The sequence below is a fragment of the Topomyia yanbarensis genome, chromosome 2 (assembly GCF_030247195.1).
Source record: "Topomyia yanbarensis strain Yona2022 chromosome 2, ASM3024719v1, whole genome shotgun sequence".
Taxonomy (NCBI): domain Eukaryota; kingdom Metazoa; phylum Arthropoda; class Insecta; order Diptera; family Culicidae; genus Topomyia; species Topomyia yanbarensis.
The window spans coordinates 310260247-310281636 of record NC_080671.1 but is presented as its reverse complement, the minus strand read 5'-3'; the positions used below and the strand labels follow the sequence as shown (position 1 = coordinate 310281636).

General features: G+C 38.7%; 1 protein-coding gene across 2 annotated transcripts in view; it reads left to right on the top strand.

The window, feature by feature from the left end:
* The first annotated feature begins 3521 nt into the window (after positions 1-3521).
* The window catches only part of LOC131683542 (neurobeachin-like protein 1), a 181786-nt gene continuing 163917 nt past the window's right edge, over positions 3522-21390 (top strand). Inside the window, exons 1-11 of one of the 2 annotated variants that reach the window (XM_058965597.1) lie at positions 3522-3753; positions 3863-4060; positions 4335-4502; positions 4562-4837; positions 5728-5808; positions 5962-6111; positions 6171-6443; positions 6515-6837; positions 6896-7583; positions 7637-8884; positions 19332-21215. In XM_058965597.1, the coding sequence (XP_058821580.1) occupies positions 3703-3753; positions 3863-4060; positions 4335-4502; positions 4562-4837; positions 5728-5808; positions 5962-6111; positions 6171-6443; positions 6515-6837; positions 6896-7583; positions 7637-8884; positions 19332-21215 (5340 nt within the window). In that variant the 5' untranslated portion in view covers positions 3522-3702. The remainder of the gene's footprint in view (positions 3754-3862; positions 4061-4334; positions 4503-4561; positions 4838-5727; positions 5809-5961; positions 6112-6170; positions 6444-6514; positions 6838-6895; positions 7584-7636; positions 8885-19331; positions 21216-21390) is intronic. The other variant, XM_058965598.1, reaches the window with a different exon arrangement.

The window sequence follows — 21390 nt, the reverse complement described above, 5'->3', positions numbered from 1 at the left end:
GATTATGAAGAATTTCGACTGATTTCTTGTAAGTTTTTGTAAGTCTCCTTTCAAGAAATTAATTTGCTCGCCAGTGCACTGAAAAGGCAAACAGGCTGCAGCAATAAAAATGATACCAAGATCAGTTTCAACTTCGATCCCCAAACTCTCGATCACCTTGGTGTCAAGAGACGGCGTAACGGAATGTTTGATCCTGCGATTAACCGCTATTGCGATTCCTCCGCCGAATCCAACAATTCGAACAAATCTATGAATAACAAAATTAGAGTTACTCTTCAATTTAATATTTCGTTTTAAAAAAGTTTCGGTTACAACGGCTATATGCACATTATGTATCCTCAAGAAGTTGAAAAATTCGTCTTCGCGCGTTTTTAATGACCGAGCATTCCAATTTAATAAATTTAAATGATTATTTGTTAAACTTTAATTTCATTACAATTTTGTTAGCAAATTCCCACCCCGCTTGAAAAGTTTCAAACATGGAGATAGAATTTCACATAGCAATCATCATAGGTAACATAGTGTCTTGCAAGTATTTTAATTTTTCTTCCGTTATGCTCTTGATCTGCGCTGGATCTGCCATTGGACTAAAGGAAGCGTTGGATGCAAACGAGTTTGTAGGCGTGGTAACGGTAGCCGTTATTTTGGCTTTGTTACCTGCCACTGAAGCATAAGATGACACATCATTGTAGGATGGTGTAACGGAGGTAGAAGAAGTTGTTAAGCTATTTTGAATCAGATTAACACGTTTGGACGTGTTTTCTTCAATTGTATCTGAAGAAGTAAGTACATTTTTAATTTGTTGTTTTTGTTGTCTACAACGAGAATTTAGAATTTTTTCTCGAACAGGACAACCCCACAAATTCATTTTATGATTTTCGCTACAATAGGGATCTTTAGAGGTGTGCGGATTAAGGCATATTCTGATGCAGATTAGTACCGTGAGTTAATATCTCAGGTCTTTTTCAATTTTTTGGCCCGAAACTATTGAAAAAAACATTTTTTAGTTTGTTTCCTTTTAGGACAATAACACATCCAAACCCATGCGACTTGCACGACTCTATAGGTTGCCTTATCAGATCTACCATAGTTTGCAGATGAAACTTGGGATGGCAGGCTGCTAGCGGATTGACAAAGTACCAGATCATGCTGTGTGGGGTTCTGTCCTAGTTAACAATGAGGCGAACGAGATATTTGCAGATACGTCATTTAGTAGGACAACTGTCAGTTTGCTGGTTGAATTTCATTTGTTTTTCTTTTAATTTAAAAATCATAAAAGAATGATTAAGGTTTAATAATGATATGAGTGTACTCGTAAGGACACCCGCTACCAATACATATGGAAAACTGACACAATTTTTCCAAATCAAAGATCCCTATTAACCCATTTGAAACTTTTTGTGGTTTTTTTCACCGGACAAGTATCTTTCGTGTGCGATTCATCACCACAGATCATACATTTGGAATCCAAATGACAATTTTTTGTGCCGTGCCCAAAGCCTTGGCTTCTACGACACTGGGTCAGATTTTGAATTCTGCCCCCATGTCGTCTATAATGTTCCCACTTTACTCGCTCATGGAACATAAAACGTGCTTTTTGAAATACTTTCAAATTATTAACCTCATTACGATTAAAATGAATTAAATAAAGCTCCTGGAGAAAAGCCAAGTAAATTTTTCAATACGTTGGATATTTCATCCTAACTTTGACCTTGTGGTAGCCCTTTCAAGACAGCCTTGAATGGTCCATCTGTCTTGAAATCATATGAATAAAATTTATATAACTTCTCCTTAAGATATTGGAGTAGTCGTTTGTGGCTAATCAATTCCTCCGCTGTAACTCGACATTCTCCTCTTCGGCCAATCTGAAGAGACTTTCACTTCCGGGAGGAACGTCGAAAGCTCAGTTCGAAAGGCTTTGAAGTCGGAGATCATCGCTGTTATCGGCAGAGGTGATTGCGTTTTCTTCTCATTAGCATTACAATGCGAGGAAATTTATATTTTTTTTGCTCTCACTTGAGTACTATGGCTTTAATTTTTATAACTTTCCCTACCCAGGAATCTCTAGCTAATTGAATGTCGTTAAAGTGTAAAAAAATTATAAATTTCGTCAGCTTCACATTCGGATTAAACATCGAATGAGTTGCTGCAATTAATTGAATTTTCGGGTGGAGAAGTTACCCTTTTCCGTTTAGTTTTAATATTTGGCACACGGGGGACCCAGGCATGTTGGAAGAATTATATATTTCTTTAGGATGAATTATTCTTGGAAAATGTTTTAGTCTTGAAAAGAACTGATTGAGTAGAAAAAGTGGGTAGTCTTGAGAAAACTGATTGTCGAAAAAATACAGGTAGTTGAGAAAGACTGTTGCCGTTGAAAAACTATATGACCGATTCGAACGAAGGTTCAAGCCGGTATCAACTCCTTTTTCTCGTTTTTTGCTAATATTTTTTATTATTTTTAAACTGTGACGTATTACCACAGACTAACAGACATAACACTATGAGGGAATTCTCTCAAAAAACATCGATCCGACAATTTTCCCAGAAATTCACAATCCCAAACACTCATTTACTGGTGGGTTACCCCTGAGGTTTGAGAACAATTTTTCACTAGTGGTCTATCCCCCATATGCTTGTTCATATGTCAGTGGCGCCAAAATTTCAAATGTGACCACAAATATTTTTAAAATGACCGTTAAAGCGGGCGAAGCTTTGTTTTTGAGTGTTATATCTGTTAGTCTGTGGTATTACGTAGATATTTTTACGGTGACTATGAGAGCGGTTATCATTTTGATAAAAAAAAACAGGACTTGAAGTCACAACAAATCCGCTTAAACGCACGGTGACTGGTGACTTGATCTTTTTGCTCCCTTTAGCACCTTCAAATCCAAAATGGATTATAAAGGGTGGGCTTTATGGCATTTTGGTATGCGAACACACAGAAAAAAAATGTTGGTAAAAATAAGAGTTTTTTACTCTTAGCAAAAAACAACCAACGTATACTCTTAGTTTAAAAATAAAACTTTTGTTTTGAGTACTATTCTTCATTTGCTTAAAAGGAAAACTTTTACTTTTAAATTCTTGATTAATTTAAAAGTTTTACTTTCAACCTAATAGTTGGCGTTGGTTGTTTTTTGCTAAGAGCGGAACACTCTTACGTTTACTAATATTTTTTTCTGTGTGTAAGAGGAATCTATCATACGTGTTGTCACTTAAAACACCTTTAAAGCCACTCTAGGCTAACAAATATTTAGATTAGCCGGTCGGTTTGATTAAAATTGAATTCATCACCCCAAAATTACCTTTGAATAAAATTTTCACAAAGTATCAATTACTTTTAAAGTTTGTTTCAAAAGTATCGGTGTACGCAGCCATATTAAACCTCAACATTTTTGACAATTAATTGCGTACGGCAAACCCACGGTGGTTTGTTTGTGATTTGACATTCCATTGCACCAATACCGGTGTAAATCTCTGTCGGCTGTGTCGGCGATGCATGTTGGAATGCATTTCTCTGCATTATCTTTAGTTCTGTCGCTGGCTCTCGGGGTGTAATGTTTTGCTGGTGTGAAAAATAACAATAAGATACGTGTTAGCAAGTGAACCGCACTGATTAGTGAAGCGATCAGGTGAAAATTATGCTAAAACCGGAGAATGAGTAATCGTGCAATTCGCGAATAACTGCTTACCGGATCCGTGATGGATTCCAAAAAGGATATCTACAATTTGTGGGTGCAATATACGACGAAGGTATGTTTTGGTTCTACGAAGTGCCGTGCCCGTAGTACAGATGTGTCAATGTTTTTTACAAAAATGAAAACAAATCGCATATTTCTGTTTTTTAATGATTTGTTTTTAGAATGAAGAGATCTACTTCCGCCAGTTCATCCAGGGATTCGTCAGCATCTGGCAGAACCAGCTTCTGTTGGACTTTGAAAATGTTCCAAACTGGGCAACCATTTCTTCGGATTCAGGACCACACCTGAATCGACTGCCGGAAGAGTTGCTGCCAGCTATTGAAAAATTTCTGATAATTGCACGGGATAAATTCGAAAAGGTTAGATGTTAATATCATTTCTCATTTTCCAGCTTCGTTCTGGAAGGCGGTTGCGTAATGAAAGAGGATACCTACATATGTAGCTGCAAACAAAGCAGATATGATAAGGACGGGAATGAAAACATCACCCGTGTGATTCACGTTCGAGTGGCATGTAGGCGAATGTGTTTATTGACTACGATAGGGTGGTTGGGGGATTTGGAAATGCTATGATGTGTTTTTCTGTTTGTTTTCTTTTGTTGACTTTAATGGGCCGATGATTTTTTTTTCGCAGGCATCCAGCATCGAAGCAAACGAACAGGAAGATGAAACACTGCTAGAAATACAATTGCTAGTGCAATGTTTGACAATAATTTGCCGCCACTTTGACAACATCGCAACTATCATTAAATCGAGCTACATATCAAGCTGCGTAGTTATATCGAATGCAATCATTAATAAGGTAATTTTCAACATTTTTATAAGTGTTGAAATGCAGCGATTACATTTGATGTATTTTAGCTAAGCCACCAAACAGCATTGAGTGCAGCTCAGCAGCAGTTCATCAAATGTTTCAGTAACTTTCTTGAAGTTCTTTATGACCCTTACTTCACCTGGAGAAACTTTCTGCGTGGAGAAATAGCAGACTACGCACGATTAAGCTACAAAATATCGCCTATGCATGCCGAGATTGTGCCATTCGTCTACGATTGTTTCCAGGTGAAAAACGTCTGCTGTTATCCAGAGATTGGGAAGGATCTATTCCATATTCTGGGTGCAGTGATTTCTGGATCACAGGTGAGTTACTCGTTAGGGTTTGTCTGTGCTGCCGTGATACGCATAACAGCCCCACCTGCATAGGAAACCCATAGCAAATGGGACTGTTATGCGGATCACGGCAGTGTGGTGATGGTGCAATTCAAATTGTAGCGGGTTGTTTGGCATAATTGTCGATTATGTTGGACTGACTTACAATTAGGAAGGTGGGTTGGTAAGACCTACGTTATTTGGAACTGAACAAGAATAGCTTGGTAACGGTATTCTGGCCATGAAGGATGTATCGTTTCTTTGCACTGCAATACTAGCAACGTTATTGTACGATTGATTCAACTTGTTTAATAACACTACCAACTGGTGTGAGTGGTTTAAAATCTACTCGATCAGAGACTGCATAAGCAGGGTTAAGACACAACTCGAGATCGACAAGAGCTTGTGTCAAACACAAGCTTGGGAGAATGTTCTAGTAGAAAAATTTGCAATTGAATCGTACCTGATCCTCTAGGGTATTTTCAATTGCGAAAAAAGTTTAATATTTTGTTTCCTAAACAGACTATTAAGTTTCCAAGATTCTGTGACGATTTAGGGAGTAAACCTTCAAAAAGAAAAGAAAGAAGGTTTCTTCTTATAACCAGACTTCACAGTCACAGTAAGACAATGCTATTGACATTGAATTTCTCCTAAGCAGAACTTAAGCATTGGACAACTCAAACGATGACTCGAAACCAGCCTGTTTTCCTATTGTGCTTTTAAGATCATGTTTTCCTAACAGAATTTTATGCCAAACAATCCCAAGTAATTTTTGCCTTTATATTGTATTTTCCCCAGCTTTAAATAATAAAATCATTAGGAGTATCATTATAACGTGATTCTTGTGTATTTTTCACGCTTTTAACTGTAAACTTTTGTAGGTTGCTTTAGAACCTGTTGCCAAACAAAATATTAACTCCTACTATCTAAACAATTCTACTGGTGAAGGAATAGCAAATGTGGTGAGTCGTTAACAACTGGGTAGTTTCTTGTTTCAATTAGTATTCCTGTAACTGACCAGTTATTTGCTTGGCTTGTTCTAATGCTTCTCAATTAAATGCATGTTTGTTATATAATTCCTTGCCAAACCACTAACAAAAATCTGGAAATTTCAGCACAATGGATTACGTGCCATAAGCCCTGCGACTGTTACCATTATAATGGATATTGTTTCCAAGTGGGAAAGTGATTCAAACCTACGCCAGCTCGTACTACAATGTTTCACCCTAACGGCTATTATATTACAAAAGTCTAGTCCTGAACAGGTAACTTGCAGCTATTGCATGAATTCCAGGATTTTACCGATCAATTTCCATTGTTTCAGCGCCAAATCGATTTACTTACCATTTTTCAACTGTACGTGGGAGCCGTTCTAACCCTTTTGGAAACGGATCACTTCCTTCAGAAAAAATCACCAGCTGACAGTTTCGAACTGTCACAAAGTGGCAATAATTACGTGGATGTAGGTGCGTTAAATTCAATTATCGGAGCAATAGAACACTTACTACCGGAATACGTCAACAAACAAGTGCTGTGCAATGCCATGTTCGAAGCTAAGTTTCTATCCACTTTGGTTCAGATCCCGGATCGCGTTAAGGTTTGTATTTGGAACAGTTTCAATCGGTTTCGCGTGAATAATGGATTGTTTCACGATTTGTTTCTTTGTAGTCTTGGAACATCGATCATCAACCTATTGGCTCAACGCTGGTGAGAAGTTTTCATAAACTTTGCAGTAGTTCTGAGAAGATCCAGTACAATCTAATGCACACCAATAACGTAAACATTCTTTTCGACGGTTTGGCACAATTTGGTAAGCCCTCGCATGACTTGATTTGCGATTGTCTGTACTTTGCTTTCGATGGAGGCGATAATCGCAACCTGAATGCTCGTATTGTCAGTAAACTAGTCGAATGGATCCCGGCAATGGGCGAGATGGAACAGAACTATCTCAGCGATGTATTGCTGAAAAAATGCACCGCCAGTTTACAAAGGTTGGTAAATTATGTAGTTATCCGTACCTGCTATCAAAACCTTTCGTTATTTTTTCAGTAAACATTCCATCTGCGAGCAGCGAATGATCAAACGAATCGTGGTGAGCTGTCTAGAGGATCATAGCCGACTGTCGGCAAAGTGTTCAATTAATTTGCTGAAATTGATAGAGGAACTCGCAAAACACAGCATACTTCCAATTGAGCTCAAGTGTTTATTCGGACTGCTCAGGAATGAACTGAACTTCGAGTATAGAAAAAATTTGGTAGAAGTTATTTTGCGAGTTTCCCAGCATCGATTGTCACTTGGAACAAGTCCCAAAGAATATTTGGATATTCAGAGTAACACGAATGGGATCACTATTCCGGAGATTCGTAAATGGGACACAGCGCACGGTTTTGTTTTTCATGCCTGGATTCGATTGGACAAAGACATTGAACTTTTCAGTGATGACGAGGAAATAAATTTGCAAAATTATCGCAGACATCTGTTCAGTTTGACGACAAACTTCGGAACAGGATATGAGTTCTTCATCCAGAAGAATGGCAACTTTGTCGTAAGTGTTATAACCAAAAAGGAGTTTTTCACGGCAACTGTCCAGTCGACACATTTGTTGGACGGCCGATGGCACTCGATTACCGTCGGTGTGGTTCCGCCAAAGAGGCTGTTCTCATATCATCAAATTAATGTGTACATCGATTCGGTGCAGAAGTTGGGATCCACAATGAAATATCCGGCATTTGCAGAGGTAGGATCTAATCTTTTTTGATTTGAATACTTTTTATTTCCATCGTCTTACAGCTTTTCCACTACTGTGCCATTGGCGCACCCTACAATAATGTCCGAAAAGTTACACACACATCCCATCAGTCAAATTCTGCTCGAATGGGCAGCACGACATCAGAAGGCACACCTCCGCCCATCGAGAAGGAGGAGAAACCCAGAGGTGGACTTTTTCCCAACCTAATCGAGCGGACATTCTTTCCCGGGATAGTGTCACAAGTTCCCAGCTATTTCACGCTCCCGGCTCGACCATCGCATTCTTCACTGGATCCAAGCGTAAAATCTTACCCGATCGGGATGCAAGATCTAGTGTTCGGTGAAGCCATATGCCTCAAAGGTCAACTGGGCAGTATTCTACTAGCGGATACAAATATAAATTTGAAAAGTTTATTCGACGCAGGTCCCAGTATTGCAAGTGTCCTTGCTACGGATATGATCGAATCTTTCGATATGGCATCAAAGTTCGTTTTTTGTTTTTCCCCTCGTGCATGCTACGATGGGTTATGCCTGGACCTTGCTCCAGGGAATCAGTATAATGGACACGTAGTTGCCAATGCATCCAGCATATTATCTGTGCAAAATGCTATCAATGGAGTAGGAGGAATGATGTCGCTGTTGCCTATACTGGATTGTATCAGTCAAATTCCAGCGTCGGATGTTCTCACCTCGAATGAGCTGATACCGCTGACACCGGTTGCATCGCCAACCCGGGAAGAATATTTCGGTGATTGGGAGATGCTGCAATCTAATTCACTCACAGAGTCAAAAATCATACAGAACCCAATTGCTTGTTTCATCTGCTTGATAAGAAATTTTATCCATGGCAATGACCTCAATAAAGAAAGTATCCTGAAAAACGAAGCCATTTGTATCATTAGCCAGCTCTTGCAGAACTGCAATGAAGCTCTGTTTGATGTAAATGTTCTAATGGCTGTCCAACTTCTGATTGAATCGATTCAAAATGAGATGCCGTCTGCTAATATGGATATGCTGCATGTGTTGTACAAAGATTTGGTGTTCAATTTTCGTATTTGGGCTAGAGCTCCATTCCAGATCGTCATTGGGCACGTACAGTACATCAGTGCTATCATAAAGGATGATAGAAAGTATTTTCGGAAACATTTTGGGACACAGTTTATGCTAGACGTTATCCAGGAATTTTTTGCTGGCACCTGCACTCTTCCCGGGCAGGATGCAAAAATGGTGCGCGACTCGCTGCTTAGGATTCTTCGTTACTACATTCAGAAGGAGGTCAATATCAAAGAGGTAAGTTGCAGTCTTTCATTTGTTTTTTTACAGACCAACATACCATTATTACACTACAGGACTAATATTTAATATAGGGTATGTATTTTTGCTACGAAATCTGTAAAACGTAGCTCAAAATTGGGTTTGGGATACTTAGTTTAAAATCATTTCGAATAAGGCATTTTGCTAAACAGTACATTTGCTATAACGGTTATTTGGTATACCTTTCAAAAGCAATACTGAACGTCATTCGGCGTTATGCAAATTTGTATTATATATTAATTTTATCTTTAAGAATTTCGAATAGTTCTCATTGTAAGGATCATTTCACATAATTATTTTAATTTAGAAGAAAACGGTCATATGCCAGTTATTTCTTGGCATTAATTGTATTTTTGAATTCTAGTTTTGAATTATTAAGAGCTTAATATAGGAGCTATATTCAATTGTAAGATGGATGGGGGGGAGGGATAACATAAACCGTTTATGTTCAAAAATGTGTGGATCTTTGAAACGTTTGAATTTTTTTACCAGTTCGTTTATTTGATAGACACATTTTGCGATAGCTTGGTGGTGCCTAGAGTGACAAGAAAAAAATGACCCCTATCGGCCCACCCCTGACTCGATTTCTAGTCCCACCAGGAATACTTGCTCCAAATTTGAAGAAAATCGGACAAGTCTAGCTACAGGACCAACGCTCCTGAAGTTTGTATGGGATTTTTCGACAATTTACATGGAGAAAAACCACTACCTCACATTTTCACCGTCAGGTGGCACTGTATGCATCGTATCATCACTGTAAGTGAAATCAGAAAGATAATTTTTTTGTCTATAACTTTGCCGAAGACTGCTAGTCAATCTGGCGTTGTTATAAAAAAGTTATTAAACTTTTAATGAAGTGATGTCTGAGTCGGTTTTGCATGGGGCCTAGCTGTACATGGTTGTGTATCAGTACTCGATTTCCGCGAACTAAATATTTTTGTGAAATAACGGTTAGATTTAGCTCAATAGTATGTTCAGAAGAATTATAGTACATAATATGAGTCATGTTTCGGTTAGAACATTTTAGTTCCACATGTTACCGCATAGAGGGCGCCAACACTAACTTTTCAACGGAGAGAAATAGAAATTAGGTGTCTTCTATAAAGTTGTAGAACGGGCATTTTGCAGTAATTCTTCCGAATGTCGATGTTCTATCTCTTTTCTATGAAAAGTTAGTATTGGCGCCCTCTATGCGGTCACAGATTGAACTAAATTTTTCTCACCAAAATATGGCTCGTATTATTTACTATAGTTCTTTTGAACATACTGTTGAGCTAAACCTAACCGTCATTTCAGAAAAATGTTTAGTTCGCAGGAATCGAGTACTGATACTAAACCATGCGCTGCTAGGCCCCATGCAAAACTGACTCAGCCATCACATCGTTAACAGTTCAACAACTTCTTTTAACAGAGCCGGATTGAATAGCAGTTTTCGGCAAAGTTATAGACAATTAAAGTATCTTTCTTATTTTCACTTACTGTGATAATACGATGCATACAGTGCCACCTAGAGGTGAAAATGCGAGATAGTGGGTTTTCTCCATGTAAATTGTCGGAAAATCTCATACAAACTTTAGGAGCGTTTGTCAGATAGCTAGACTTGTCCGATTTGCTTCAAATTTGCAGCAAGTACTCCTGGTCGGACTAGAAATCGACTAAGGAGTGGGTCGATTGAGTTTTCAGAAATTTATTATGTTCCTGGGCAGTCTAGTGGTGCCACTTTCTTTTTTTCCATTTATATACCTAAAAAGAAAATTACAATTTTGAAACAATTTTTGATGTTAGATCTAAGAGGAAAAATGACATTGAAAGATTGTATATTTTACAGTTATCTTACAGTTAGCTTAAAGCATACAGTTCTATTTACAAGAAGAAGAATAATTGACTTTTATTAATCACATTTTCGTTTTGACAGTGCACTACTATACCGGTGTAGGTGTCATTTACCCATTCAAACGATTGTACCCCATTTGGCATAAAGTCATTTGGCATAAGGTCATTAGGCATAAAAGTCATTTGGCATAAAGTCATTTGGTATAACGGTCATTTGGCATAAGGGCCGTTTGACATAAAAGTCATTTGGCATAAAGGTCATTTGGCATAATGGATATTTAGCATCAACGAACTACCACTGAAACAAAAACTTTAGACGGAATATGAATTACAAAATTAAGAAAATCGTGTTGCGAATATAGGTTTGCTTGCGAAGTACTGTCGCTTCCGACACTATAAATAAATTTAAAAAACCTGTTTTAATCCACCTAGCGGTGCAATTGTGCCTTTCTCATTTCTTCAAACTATGACTCCATGGCCGATTATGTTCAATATAATTGTGAAAATGTCTATTACATTCGTAACATTTTTCGCCTACACACGCTCGCCAGCCACGGAGCTGATGTCCTCCTTACTTCCCTAGCTACGCTCCTGTAAAGTCCATAAATCCTATGTCAGTCTAAAGAAAAATAGGTTGACGATTTTCAGAGTGATTGCGCATAACCTTTCTGTATAAGAAAGGCCCTTTTCCAAAATACAGTTCAGTTCCTACTTCTATGAACTCAGGAACCGTCGTAGGTGCGGTCAATGTCAAAGCGACTTTGGGGCGTCATTAGTGATCTAGACTGTTATAATGGTATCAGTTTATATGAGTGGTCGTACTCTTAACCCTCAAAAAGGTAAGCTATAATTGTGACTTCAAGAAGCATCTCTCCTAAGACCCAACGAAATCGTAAGCCTCTTTTTATCGTTTTATCAGTGAGAGAATCGAAGCACTGAAAATATCTGATCATATTTGTATTTCAAATTACAAGTTCCTTCGGGCCTCTGAGATCCCTTGCCTTTTTGAGGGTCAAAGCCGTAACTACGGAAACGGATTCAGATCAACATAAAATTCTATAGCAGCCGAAATTTTTTTCGACATAACATAAAATGTAGTCGTTTCATGCATTTTGGAGATATTTGGCATCGAAAGTACGAATTCGATTTCTGAAATTTCATGTGGTCCCTTTAAGAAAAACCTGTTTTAATCCACTTAGCGGTGCAATTGTGCCTTTCTTATTTCTCCAAACTATGATTTAATAGCTGGTTCGTACAATATAACATTGTGGAATTGTCTTTCATTCTTATTACACTTTGTAAGTATATATAAGAGCACCTATCAGTTTGAATCGGAGTTTTCTATGTGATCGCACTCCACAACCCGTAACTCTGGAGCCGGAAGTCGGATGGAGATGGAATTTAATATCAGTTCGAGAAACCAATATAACCGTTATTCTGAATCAAGATGCTTCCGGATCCATCGATGGTGGCCAGTGTGGCCAAAGAGACTTTGAATGACTGTTGATGACCTAGATCTACAAATTCAACAGTTGTGTTTACATTTTGGAAAAAATTCCACCTTTTTACATTCATCGCAGAATTCGTTAGAATCGGGATTTGCTGTAATTCAGGAACCAGAACTCGGATCCACACAAAACTTAACAGCAGCTGATGGACCTTTCATTTAAAATCGATTTGTCAAAATCGGTTCAGAAAATTCCGAGAAACCGATGTGGACAAATCAACAAATTTTGTTTTGTAACGATTCTCTTCAACTCGTAATCCGGAACAAGATGTCGGTTGAAAATGAAATTCAATAGCAACCTATGGGAATATTATACCTTTCATTTGAATCTTAGTTTGTAAAAATCGGTTCAGCCATCTCCGAGAAACCGATGTGGACATTTTGTTAACAAATCCGCACATACACACACATACATACATACATACATACATACATACACACATACATACATACATACATACATACATACATACATACATACATACATACATACATACTTACATACATACATACATACATACATACATACATACATACATACATACATACATACATACATACATACATACATACATACATACATACATACATACATACACTCATACATACACAGACGCAATGCTCCACTGCATATTTTGCCTTCCATTTGAGACTTGGTTTGAGAAAATCGGTTCAGTCATCACCGAAGAACCGATGTGACTTTAATTGTGGAATACGCCCGGAATTCCGGATTTCCGGAATCGTCGATAGTGGACAATATATTCAAAGAATGTTTGATTGGCAATTAGTGATCTAGATCTACGATTAGAAGTAATTTGGTGACCATTTCAATAGTTTTTAGCCTCTGAGGTATTACGATTGTACCGATTTATATGGGAAATTCCAGTGTATCCTTACTAACACCCCTGTAACTCCGGAAGCAAGAGTCAGAACCGAATGAAATTCAGTAGCAGTCAATGGTATTACTGTATCTTTCATTTGAAATCAAGTTTGTAAAAATCGGTAAAGAATTCGTTGGGGAATAGGTGTGATATTAGCTTAGGAACTTGGCGGGTTCCCCGGGGGCGTCATGAACCGTCATAGGTGGCCAATGTGGTCAAAGCTGCTTTGATTGATCATTAGTGATCCAGACCCGCAAACTAGAGTAATGTTACATCAATTTCAATATGTTTTACATCATTTGAACATCATGGTGGTACCAGTTTATATAGGAATTTGCTGTGTGACCGCACTCTTCAACCTTATGGGACCAGCTTATGGGAGCGTTATACCTTTCATATGAAACTAAGTTTGCGAAAATCGGTTCAGCCATCTCTGAGAAAATTGTGTGAGTTTAAATGACACACACACATACACACACACATACATACACACACAGACATTTGCCGATCTCGACGAACTGAATCGAATGGTGTATGACACTCGGCCCTCCGGGCCTCGGTTAAAAAGTCGATTTTTACAGTGATTGCATAGCCTTTCTTTATATGAGAAAGGCAAAAATACATGATGCCGCCTAATGTGGCTGCAGTCACATCGCTTTCCAAACGTGCTGTCCGACTTCGCTACCGCTCAGTCGGACTTAAACTGACTATAGCCCTATGTTTGAGTAATCCGCTATAGCCCCTATGTTTGAGTAATGGGCGTGGATTACAAGTTTGCTTGCAATGTATCGTCGCTTCCAACGCTATAAATAAAAAAAAAATGCCACCGTCGAATGTAGCTACGCCGCTTTCCTTCTCGTGCTTATGCCAAATGCCCGTTATGCCAAATGACCATTATGCCAGTTGACTTTATGCCAAATGACTTATGCCAAATAACTGTATGCTAAACGGGTTTATGCCAAATGGCTTTATGCCAAATGGCTTGACACCATTCAAACTTGGGTGTAAACAGTCTGTCTATTTTTTGCACTACATCGGATTAGCACCAAGTAAAAACGAAAAAGCTATAATCAAGTTTGCTTTTGGGGACGGAGGCTTATGCTTGGTAAGACATTAACGCACAGGAGCAGGCCATTTGGCATAATTTTGGAAATTGATCACACTGTAGGTTATTTGGCATAATTTATTTTTTCTTCATCATAACGGTCACTTGGCATAATTTCTAATTTTGCGAAAAGTTATTTTAGCATGACGGACATTTAGCATAACGGACATTTGGTATAATAAACATTTGGCATAATGGACATTTGGCACAACGGACATTTGGCATAATTTTGCTAAGTGATCTCACTGAAGGTAATTTCTTATAACAGACGAATGTGTAGTTTATCAGGTTAATGACCCATAAGGTTAAAGCTGCACTACGCAATAATAATAATAATAATGTGTTGTTATCAATTACCTGATTTTTTTTTATTCATTTCGTTTATTTGATAGGCAAAAATGCGTAAGCTTGGGGTTGCCAAATTCTTTTGTTTTTACATTTTGGATATCTTAAAACTAGGAGGTTACAATGTTGAAATGTGTTTTTTTTATGAAAGAGAACAAAAATTACAGCTATCTTAAGGCTAGAAATAAGATTCTATTTACAAGAGATGGGCCAAAAGATTTTTTCCATGAAACATTTTAAAACAAGGAATTCAGTTTGATATACAAGAGGGGAAGTAATAGTTTTTTACGAAATATTTTACAGTTATCTTTAAACTAACAATATAGTTTGGTACACAAAAGGGGGAACAAGTCTTTATGAGAAATTTCACAACTATCTTAAAACTAGGGATATAATTCTATTTATAAGATAGAGGACAATAGTTTTAATGAAGAGTAAAAATTACAACTATCTTAAAACTAGGAATACAGAATACAAATTTGATTTTTTAGCGGAGATTTATGCTTGGTCAAGATATTCTTATTTCCAAAATCGGTGTAACAGCAGTTGCATCAAGGATAGGGAAGAGAAGGCGTAGATTGTGACAGGGAAAGAAGAGCAAAATTTGCAACTTTTTGGCAAACGAGAGATCAGCGAAACAAATTAGCGCCTCAGTGTAGTAGGTCGTCGAGTATCGGATTGGCGAATGGTAGTCATCGGACCTCGAGTCGCTCTCGCTTCAGTTTCATTCTGTGCAGGCGTAGTAGTAAGAGCAACGGGCGGTTACATAGCGGCACTGTGGAGCTGATCGGTTCCACAAGGCAGGAGGAAACTTCTAAAAACGAGAAATAAGAGAGAGGGGCTAAATTGGGATATGTATCGTTTTTATGAAAGTATAAAAAGTATAAATAAGGGACATATAGGGGAGATCGGGATTTGCCAGCATATCTCGAGCTGGGACATTAAGTGGTTTCTCTCGGGCCCAAAGGGAATCCTTTAACTGAGACTTGGCGTCCAAATACCCGGCGCATACCCAGACAACGTTCTCGATGTCGTGATAGCCCTTGTCATAAGCACGCAGACTACTTTCCGCAAGCCCAATTTTCTCTCTTGAGGGTCTTCAGATTCTTGCTCAATGCCAGCCAAAAGAGCAAAGGAATTTTGGGAAGGGTCAGATGGCGAAGCATTGTTAAGAATTTCTGCATAAGAGCGCCTCAAGCGCTCCTTAATGGAGCGCTTAATTTTATCCCCGCGCTGCTGGTACACGGAGCATGATTTAAGATCATGCAGAGTGCCCCCGCAGTAAATACACTTTTCAGTTTCTCTACCGCAAGTGTCATCCTCATGCTCGCCCTCGCATTTGCCGCACCGTTTCTTATTGCCACAATGGGTGGCTGTGTGGCCCATCTGCTTGAAATTGCTGCAGTTAATTACCCGCGGTACAAACAGGCGAACAGGTAGACGAAACTTATCCAGGAGGACTAGTTGGGGAGGGCAGACCCGGAGACAGTTACCCAAAGCGAGTCTGACAATCAGAGTCGGAAAATGTTTTTTTCATTTGCCAAAATCAGGCGAAACTGTCGAAAGAACGAAGCTTCTTTCCATACTACTAGCACTTTGCGAAATCGAAAATCAGACAACGGGCTAGGACAAAGCAAGCATGTAGCAGAGCGTTTTCATTATTCTCTCCGTACGCTCATTTTCGCTTTGAGATTCAGAATGATATTGGTAACTTCGATATTGAGCTTACTGCTGGTGAAATGAAAATACATTAGTAATGATATTTATTTGTCGATGCTCGATTCTGTAGATTTGCGAGCTAATGACGGTATTGTAAGACAGAAGCCTGATCGGTGTGCATTTATCTCATTTAATGAATGAGAATCGCAAATTACTGAGCATGCATCAAAACTAAATTGAAATTTCGGATTGTCATAGGAAAACGAAAGTCGCTGCTGCTGCTACTCGTTTTCGTAGAATCGAGAGAGGAGGGGACATCGCCTTTACTGTTTTATTTTTTCATGCATTTAGCGACGAAAGAGGCAAGGAAAGGACGAAGATGAATTCTCGGAATTTCGTCGTTCATTGAATAGGTATGAGAATTTTAGACTCTGCTGACAATGAATAAGTTGTTTTATTATTCTCAGTTTTTGCTAAATACAATTGTTTGCATTCCAGAATATTCACATGTTGAAGTGAGGGGTCCTTAAAGCAACCAACCCCGTACTTCAACACGTCTTCGCACTTCAAACCCGGTTCGGTGACGACCCCATTGATCTCCACTGCCCTAGAAGGTACATACACCATAAATTGCTTTGTAAAACGCTCGCTGCGAGCAATCTGGTTTACCTGGTCGAGGTCATTCACTAATATGCGTATCTTATTAGCTCTAACACGTGCTATCTGAGCTACGGTCGGGTAGTTAGCAGTCAGCTCCCGTGACATCTCTAAAATATTATTTAGGCACGAGGGTAGCACTTGATGTAAACGAGAGATGAAACTTGTATTCAAGGGAAAGGGATCTAAAAAGTAGTGACCGATCGGGGGAAAGGAAAATGAAAAAAAAATACTTAGCTTATATAGCGACGTGTCCGACTATTCCACTATTCACTTCACCAGCCTAGACACCGGCGAACAAAGGCTGCCTCTAACAATGGTTGACCTTCACTGGCAATGTATACATATTTATTCACTCTATGCACGGCACAAGAAAACAATCTGCTTCGATCGAGAGCTCGAAAACGTGTGTTCAATTACCTGATATTGATTATATTTCGAGTGAATAGATTTTATAACATATTTTGCCTTCTTTTAAATATAAGCAGTTGGGGGTGGGCGTAGCGTATTGGTAAATCGATTGCCTTGTACGCAGCGCACCTGGGTTCGAGTCCCGACCCCGCACATGGGGTTAGAAATTTTTCATAAGAGATTTGTCTAACCCGAAGAGGCGAATGACCTTAAGGTTAAAACCTCTATAATCGAAACAAAAAAATATAAGCAGTTCTTTTAAGTTTCATATTTGAAATTTTCGTGCTTGTTCATTTTTGAAATTTTTATGGATATAGTGCAGATTCACTAAGTTTTTGTTAATGCAGCGCACTAGAACTGCAATCCACTGGAAGTATGTTTTATTTTGGCTATTATTATTATGATTGCCAGGGTGTTTTGGTTTTCGGTACAGCGTTTCAATAATTAAAATTATCCTAATTATCTTTCTTTGTATCATGAACTGTTCTTTCGGCTCCTCGCAAGCAAACCTGTTATCTGCTCGTTGGCTCGGATTACTCAAACATAGGTACTATGAATTAGTTTAAAAACGACGCACAGAGGAGTAACTGGGGTCGACTGGCCAAAACTATTTATTGCGGCTATTGCTGTTATTATGCCTTAATATGAACTACAAATAGAAAATAACTGGTTTTTGGGACTATTTGGCATCTATTCACTTACCAGTGCAGGGGTCAGTCTTCTAGATCCTCCCGAATACTAGTATTTTCGAGGTGATCTTTTTGAATACATTTGTTTTTTCCGCTGCATGAACAGTTGGTCAGTGGAAAAGGAAGAGGAAAAGGGATACCTGTGCACATATTCATAAAGATTCATTTTGCCAAACATAGTTTTTGACCCTACAGCATTTTGGCGTACCTCAAATTAGTAAAATTTTCAATATTTTCAAATCCCTTGGAATTTGTGGATCGGAAAAGATCGGAAGAGATTGAATGTTTTTTGAATAGCCGGAATCTTGTTTTGTAATATTGTTTCAGCAACTTTACCGGATCTTGCCGTATAATATAACTTTTTTATCATTCAAATTTGGAATAACTTTATTAAAAAAGGTGTTTTTAAAGCTGGTCCAACAAACAGCAACACTACTATTTTCGGTTATTTTCAAGCGGAGGTTATACAAATAGTTGTGTTCTATTACGTTCGTTATAATATTGTCTTATTTAATACAGTCATCATCATTTGAAAGCGATTTTGCTGAATATATAATAAAAAATGATTAAAAACCCTTAAAATAGCACCATTTTATTTGGTTATTGGCCAAGAATTTGTTCTAGCTACTCCTCTGTGCGACGGAGCGACAGAGATGTCAGACTGCAGGGGATCTGAAACGATGTGGCGTAGCCACGTTAGGCGTAAATGTTGTTTATTAAATTGTAAAGAAGAATAAACTAGTTAATTTTGAACATTCAGCAGTAGCACGGCTCAAAATTGGGCCGAATGACCTTACTTCTCGTACAGTTTAAAATTATGTCTGTTTCTCTGTAGATAAAAAAATGGCAAATCACCTCTGTAGCGAACTAGGAAAATTCACGACCACCTCCAGTGTGATCACTTCTTAAAATGATGCCGAATGTCCGTTATGACCCTCACTTTACGCAAAATAAGAAATGACCGTTATCTTTAGAATATTAACCCGCCTTTCAATTTGCATATCTTTCGTATCTCTTAGGCTGTGAATCATTTGGAAATGTTTTTTTAACTTTTAGTTAAAATTGGTCAGCTCAAAAGGTATTTTCTCTCGAATGGTAGATTTTTATCGTGAGGGTGGCCTATATCAAATGTTGATATTTGGAAAGTTATTTCGAATGGATAGCTGCTAAAACCATGAGTTGGTCGAGGTGAGAACATTTGTGGACATTTTAATATTTGTTTCTTGCTTACTACATTAAATATGACAGTCATTGTATCCATGCATAAACATCCAAATCTTGAAATAATAGTTTGGTATAGTTTACTAACACATTGTTTTTTTTTGTTACTTTCCAGATCTCCGCCCTGCTTATTTTCTTGACCACCATCAAAGTCGAGTCGGTGGTGATAGAAATACTGGATATGCTCACATCGCTGATAGAGAGCAAACATGCGAAGGATCAAATATTCCTGCTGATGTACGAACCCAACATGGCAGAAGCACTGTACACATTGTTTATGGATCGCCACTTTGGTGGTGAGGTTCACAAGCGACTTCTAAAATTCATCGGAGGAATGTTGAACACGAAGCGTATCTCCAGCAAACATAAAGCCGCCCTGCGTCTGTATGACAGTTCAATCGAGTGCAACAGTTTATATCCTGGGCTGTTCTCGTTTATGATACCGTTCGATTTGCAGCCGGATGTGATACTGGGATTACTGGATTTGAATCTCTGCCAGGACACCGAGATGGGGTACGCCGGGGCACTATGCTTAATCTATCATGCCAATTTAGCCAGTTTGACGCTGAAATTGGAAATTGCCAAAAGATTAATGACGTGCACATTCACAAAATCTAAAGCGCCGCAAATGATCGCCAAACAGGTTGGTTGGCAGGAATCGATTGCCCGTTTGCTCATCAAGAAGCCTGTTGAGAATCGTTCACTTTCGGAGAAAGAAAAGGAAAAGGGGAAAATACTGACCGACATAGAAGAATTTGTTAAGCGTGAAAGTGAATCATCGGTGGGAGTGGGTCAAAATGATTTGATGATTTTCGATGACGAAACTATGGAGTTGAAGGTTCCGGAAACTCCAAAACATTCGAACTCGTTTATGACGGAAGCTGCTACCGTGATTGAACAAGAAATTAAAGAACTCGCCGATAGTGTACAGGGGGCTGTTAAGGATAATATCACATCGTCTATAACCTCTGTTTATTCGGCCATCCGGCAAAAGACCTCGGATATTCAGGATACGTTAGAATCACTGACGCTCAGCTTCGAGGAAGCATCAGGGCGAAAGAAAAGCACATTGTCTTTATCAAGCAGCAGTGAGGAGAATATATCTCTCGACGAGTCCCTGGCAGTCTCTTCGGTGCGAGATGACACGCATTCTACCAGAAGTGTTGACGATTTAGATAGTGCTCTTACCGGAGATGACGATACCAATCCGAGGTATGTGGAGGACAACGACGAAGAGAATCTTGTGTATTTAGTGTCGAATATTTTATTTACCATTTTGTGGCGTGGAGTGGAAAACTCGAATGATTCGTGGAAAGAACGAGGGCAAGTCATGGCGTGTATAAATCTGATAGCACTAAACAATGAATTGTACTGTTCGCATTTGAGTTTAAGGCTGCGCATTTTGGAAATGGGAGTGCAAGCGGCTCTGATTGATTTAAGTGAAAACGCACAGCTCGCCATCACTCATCAGCAGAATGCAGCACAGCTCCTGAGACTGGCATATGATCTGGTGGTTCTCGATCCGAACGAAGATGATACGAAAAAGTGTTCGACAAAGTTACTTGATGGTGTTTTATCACTGTTGGACATTTTGGTGGTGTTTCAGCAAAGCAGCTCGGACGATTGGTCTGAAATGTCTCACTTGTGTTTGGGGCTACTGCTAAAGTGTTCTAATAATCCTAACTCGGGGATCGTAGCGATGGCCACGGCTAAGCTGCACGCTCTGCTACAGAACAGAGTGAATCAAGATCCATCAGAAGCTGGATATCTTCTGTATAGTTTGAACCAAGCCATTAGTAGTGCAATTGAGGTTGGTGATTCAGAGCAGTATTCATTTTTGATTCCCGTGCTTAAAGCCTTGCTGGAGAAATCTCGTTTGTTGATCGGATTAACAACGAATGCGCCGGATCTGCCGGCGACTTCATCGGGACCGGTATTTTTCCAGAATTTCCAGATGTATTGTACCAGCAAGCAGTGGAGCAGTTTCATCGAGAAAAAGGTAAGATCTTTTTAAACGTAAATTATACTTTCCTAAAAAATCGTTCGAAACCATTGAGAAGATTCAAAAATATTTTATTTTTATGAGAAAGGAAATTTTACATAGGATTACGCAAACTAGAGGACATGACATCACACTCAAACCTTTTCTTTTTTCGTATTCTGGCTCAGATTCA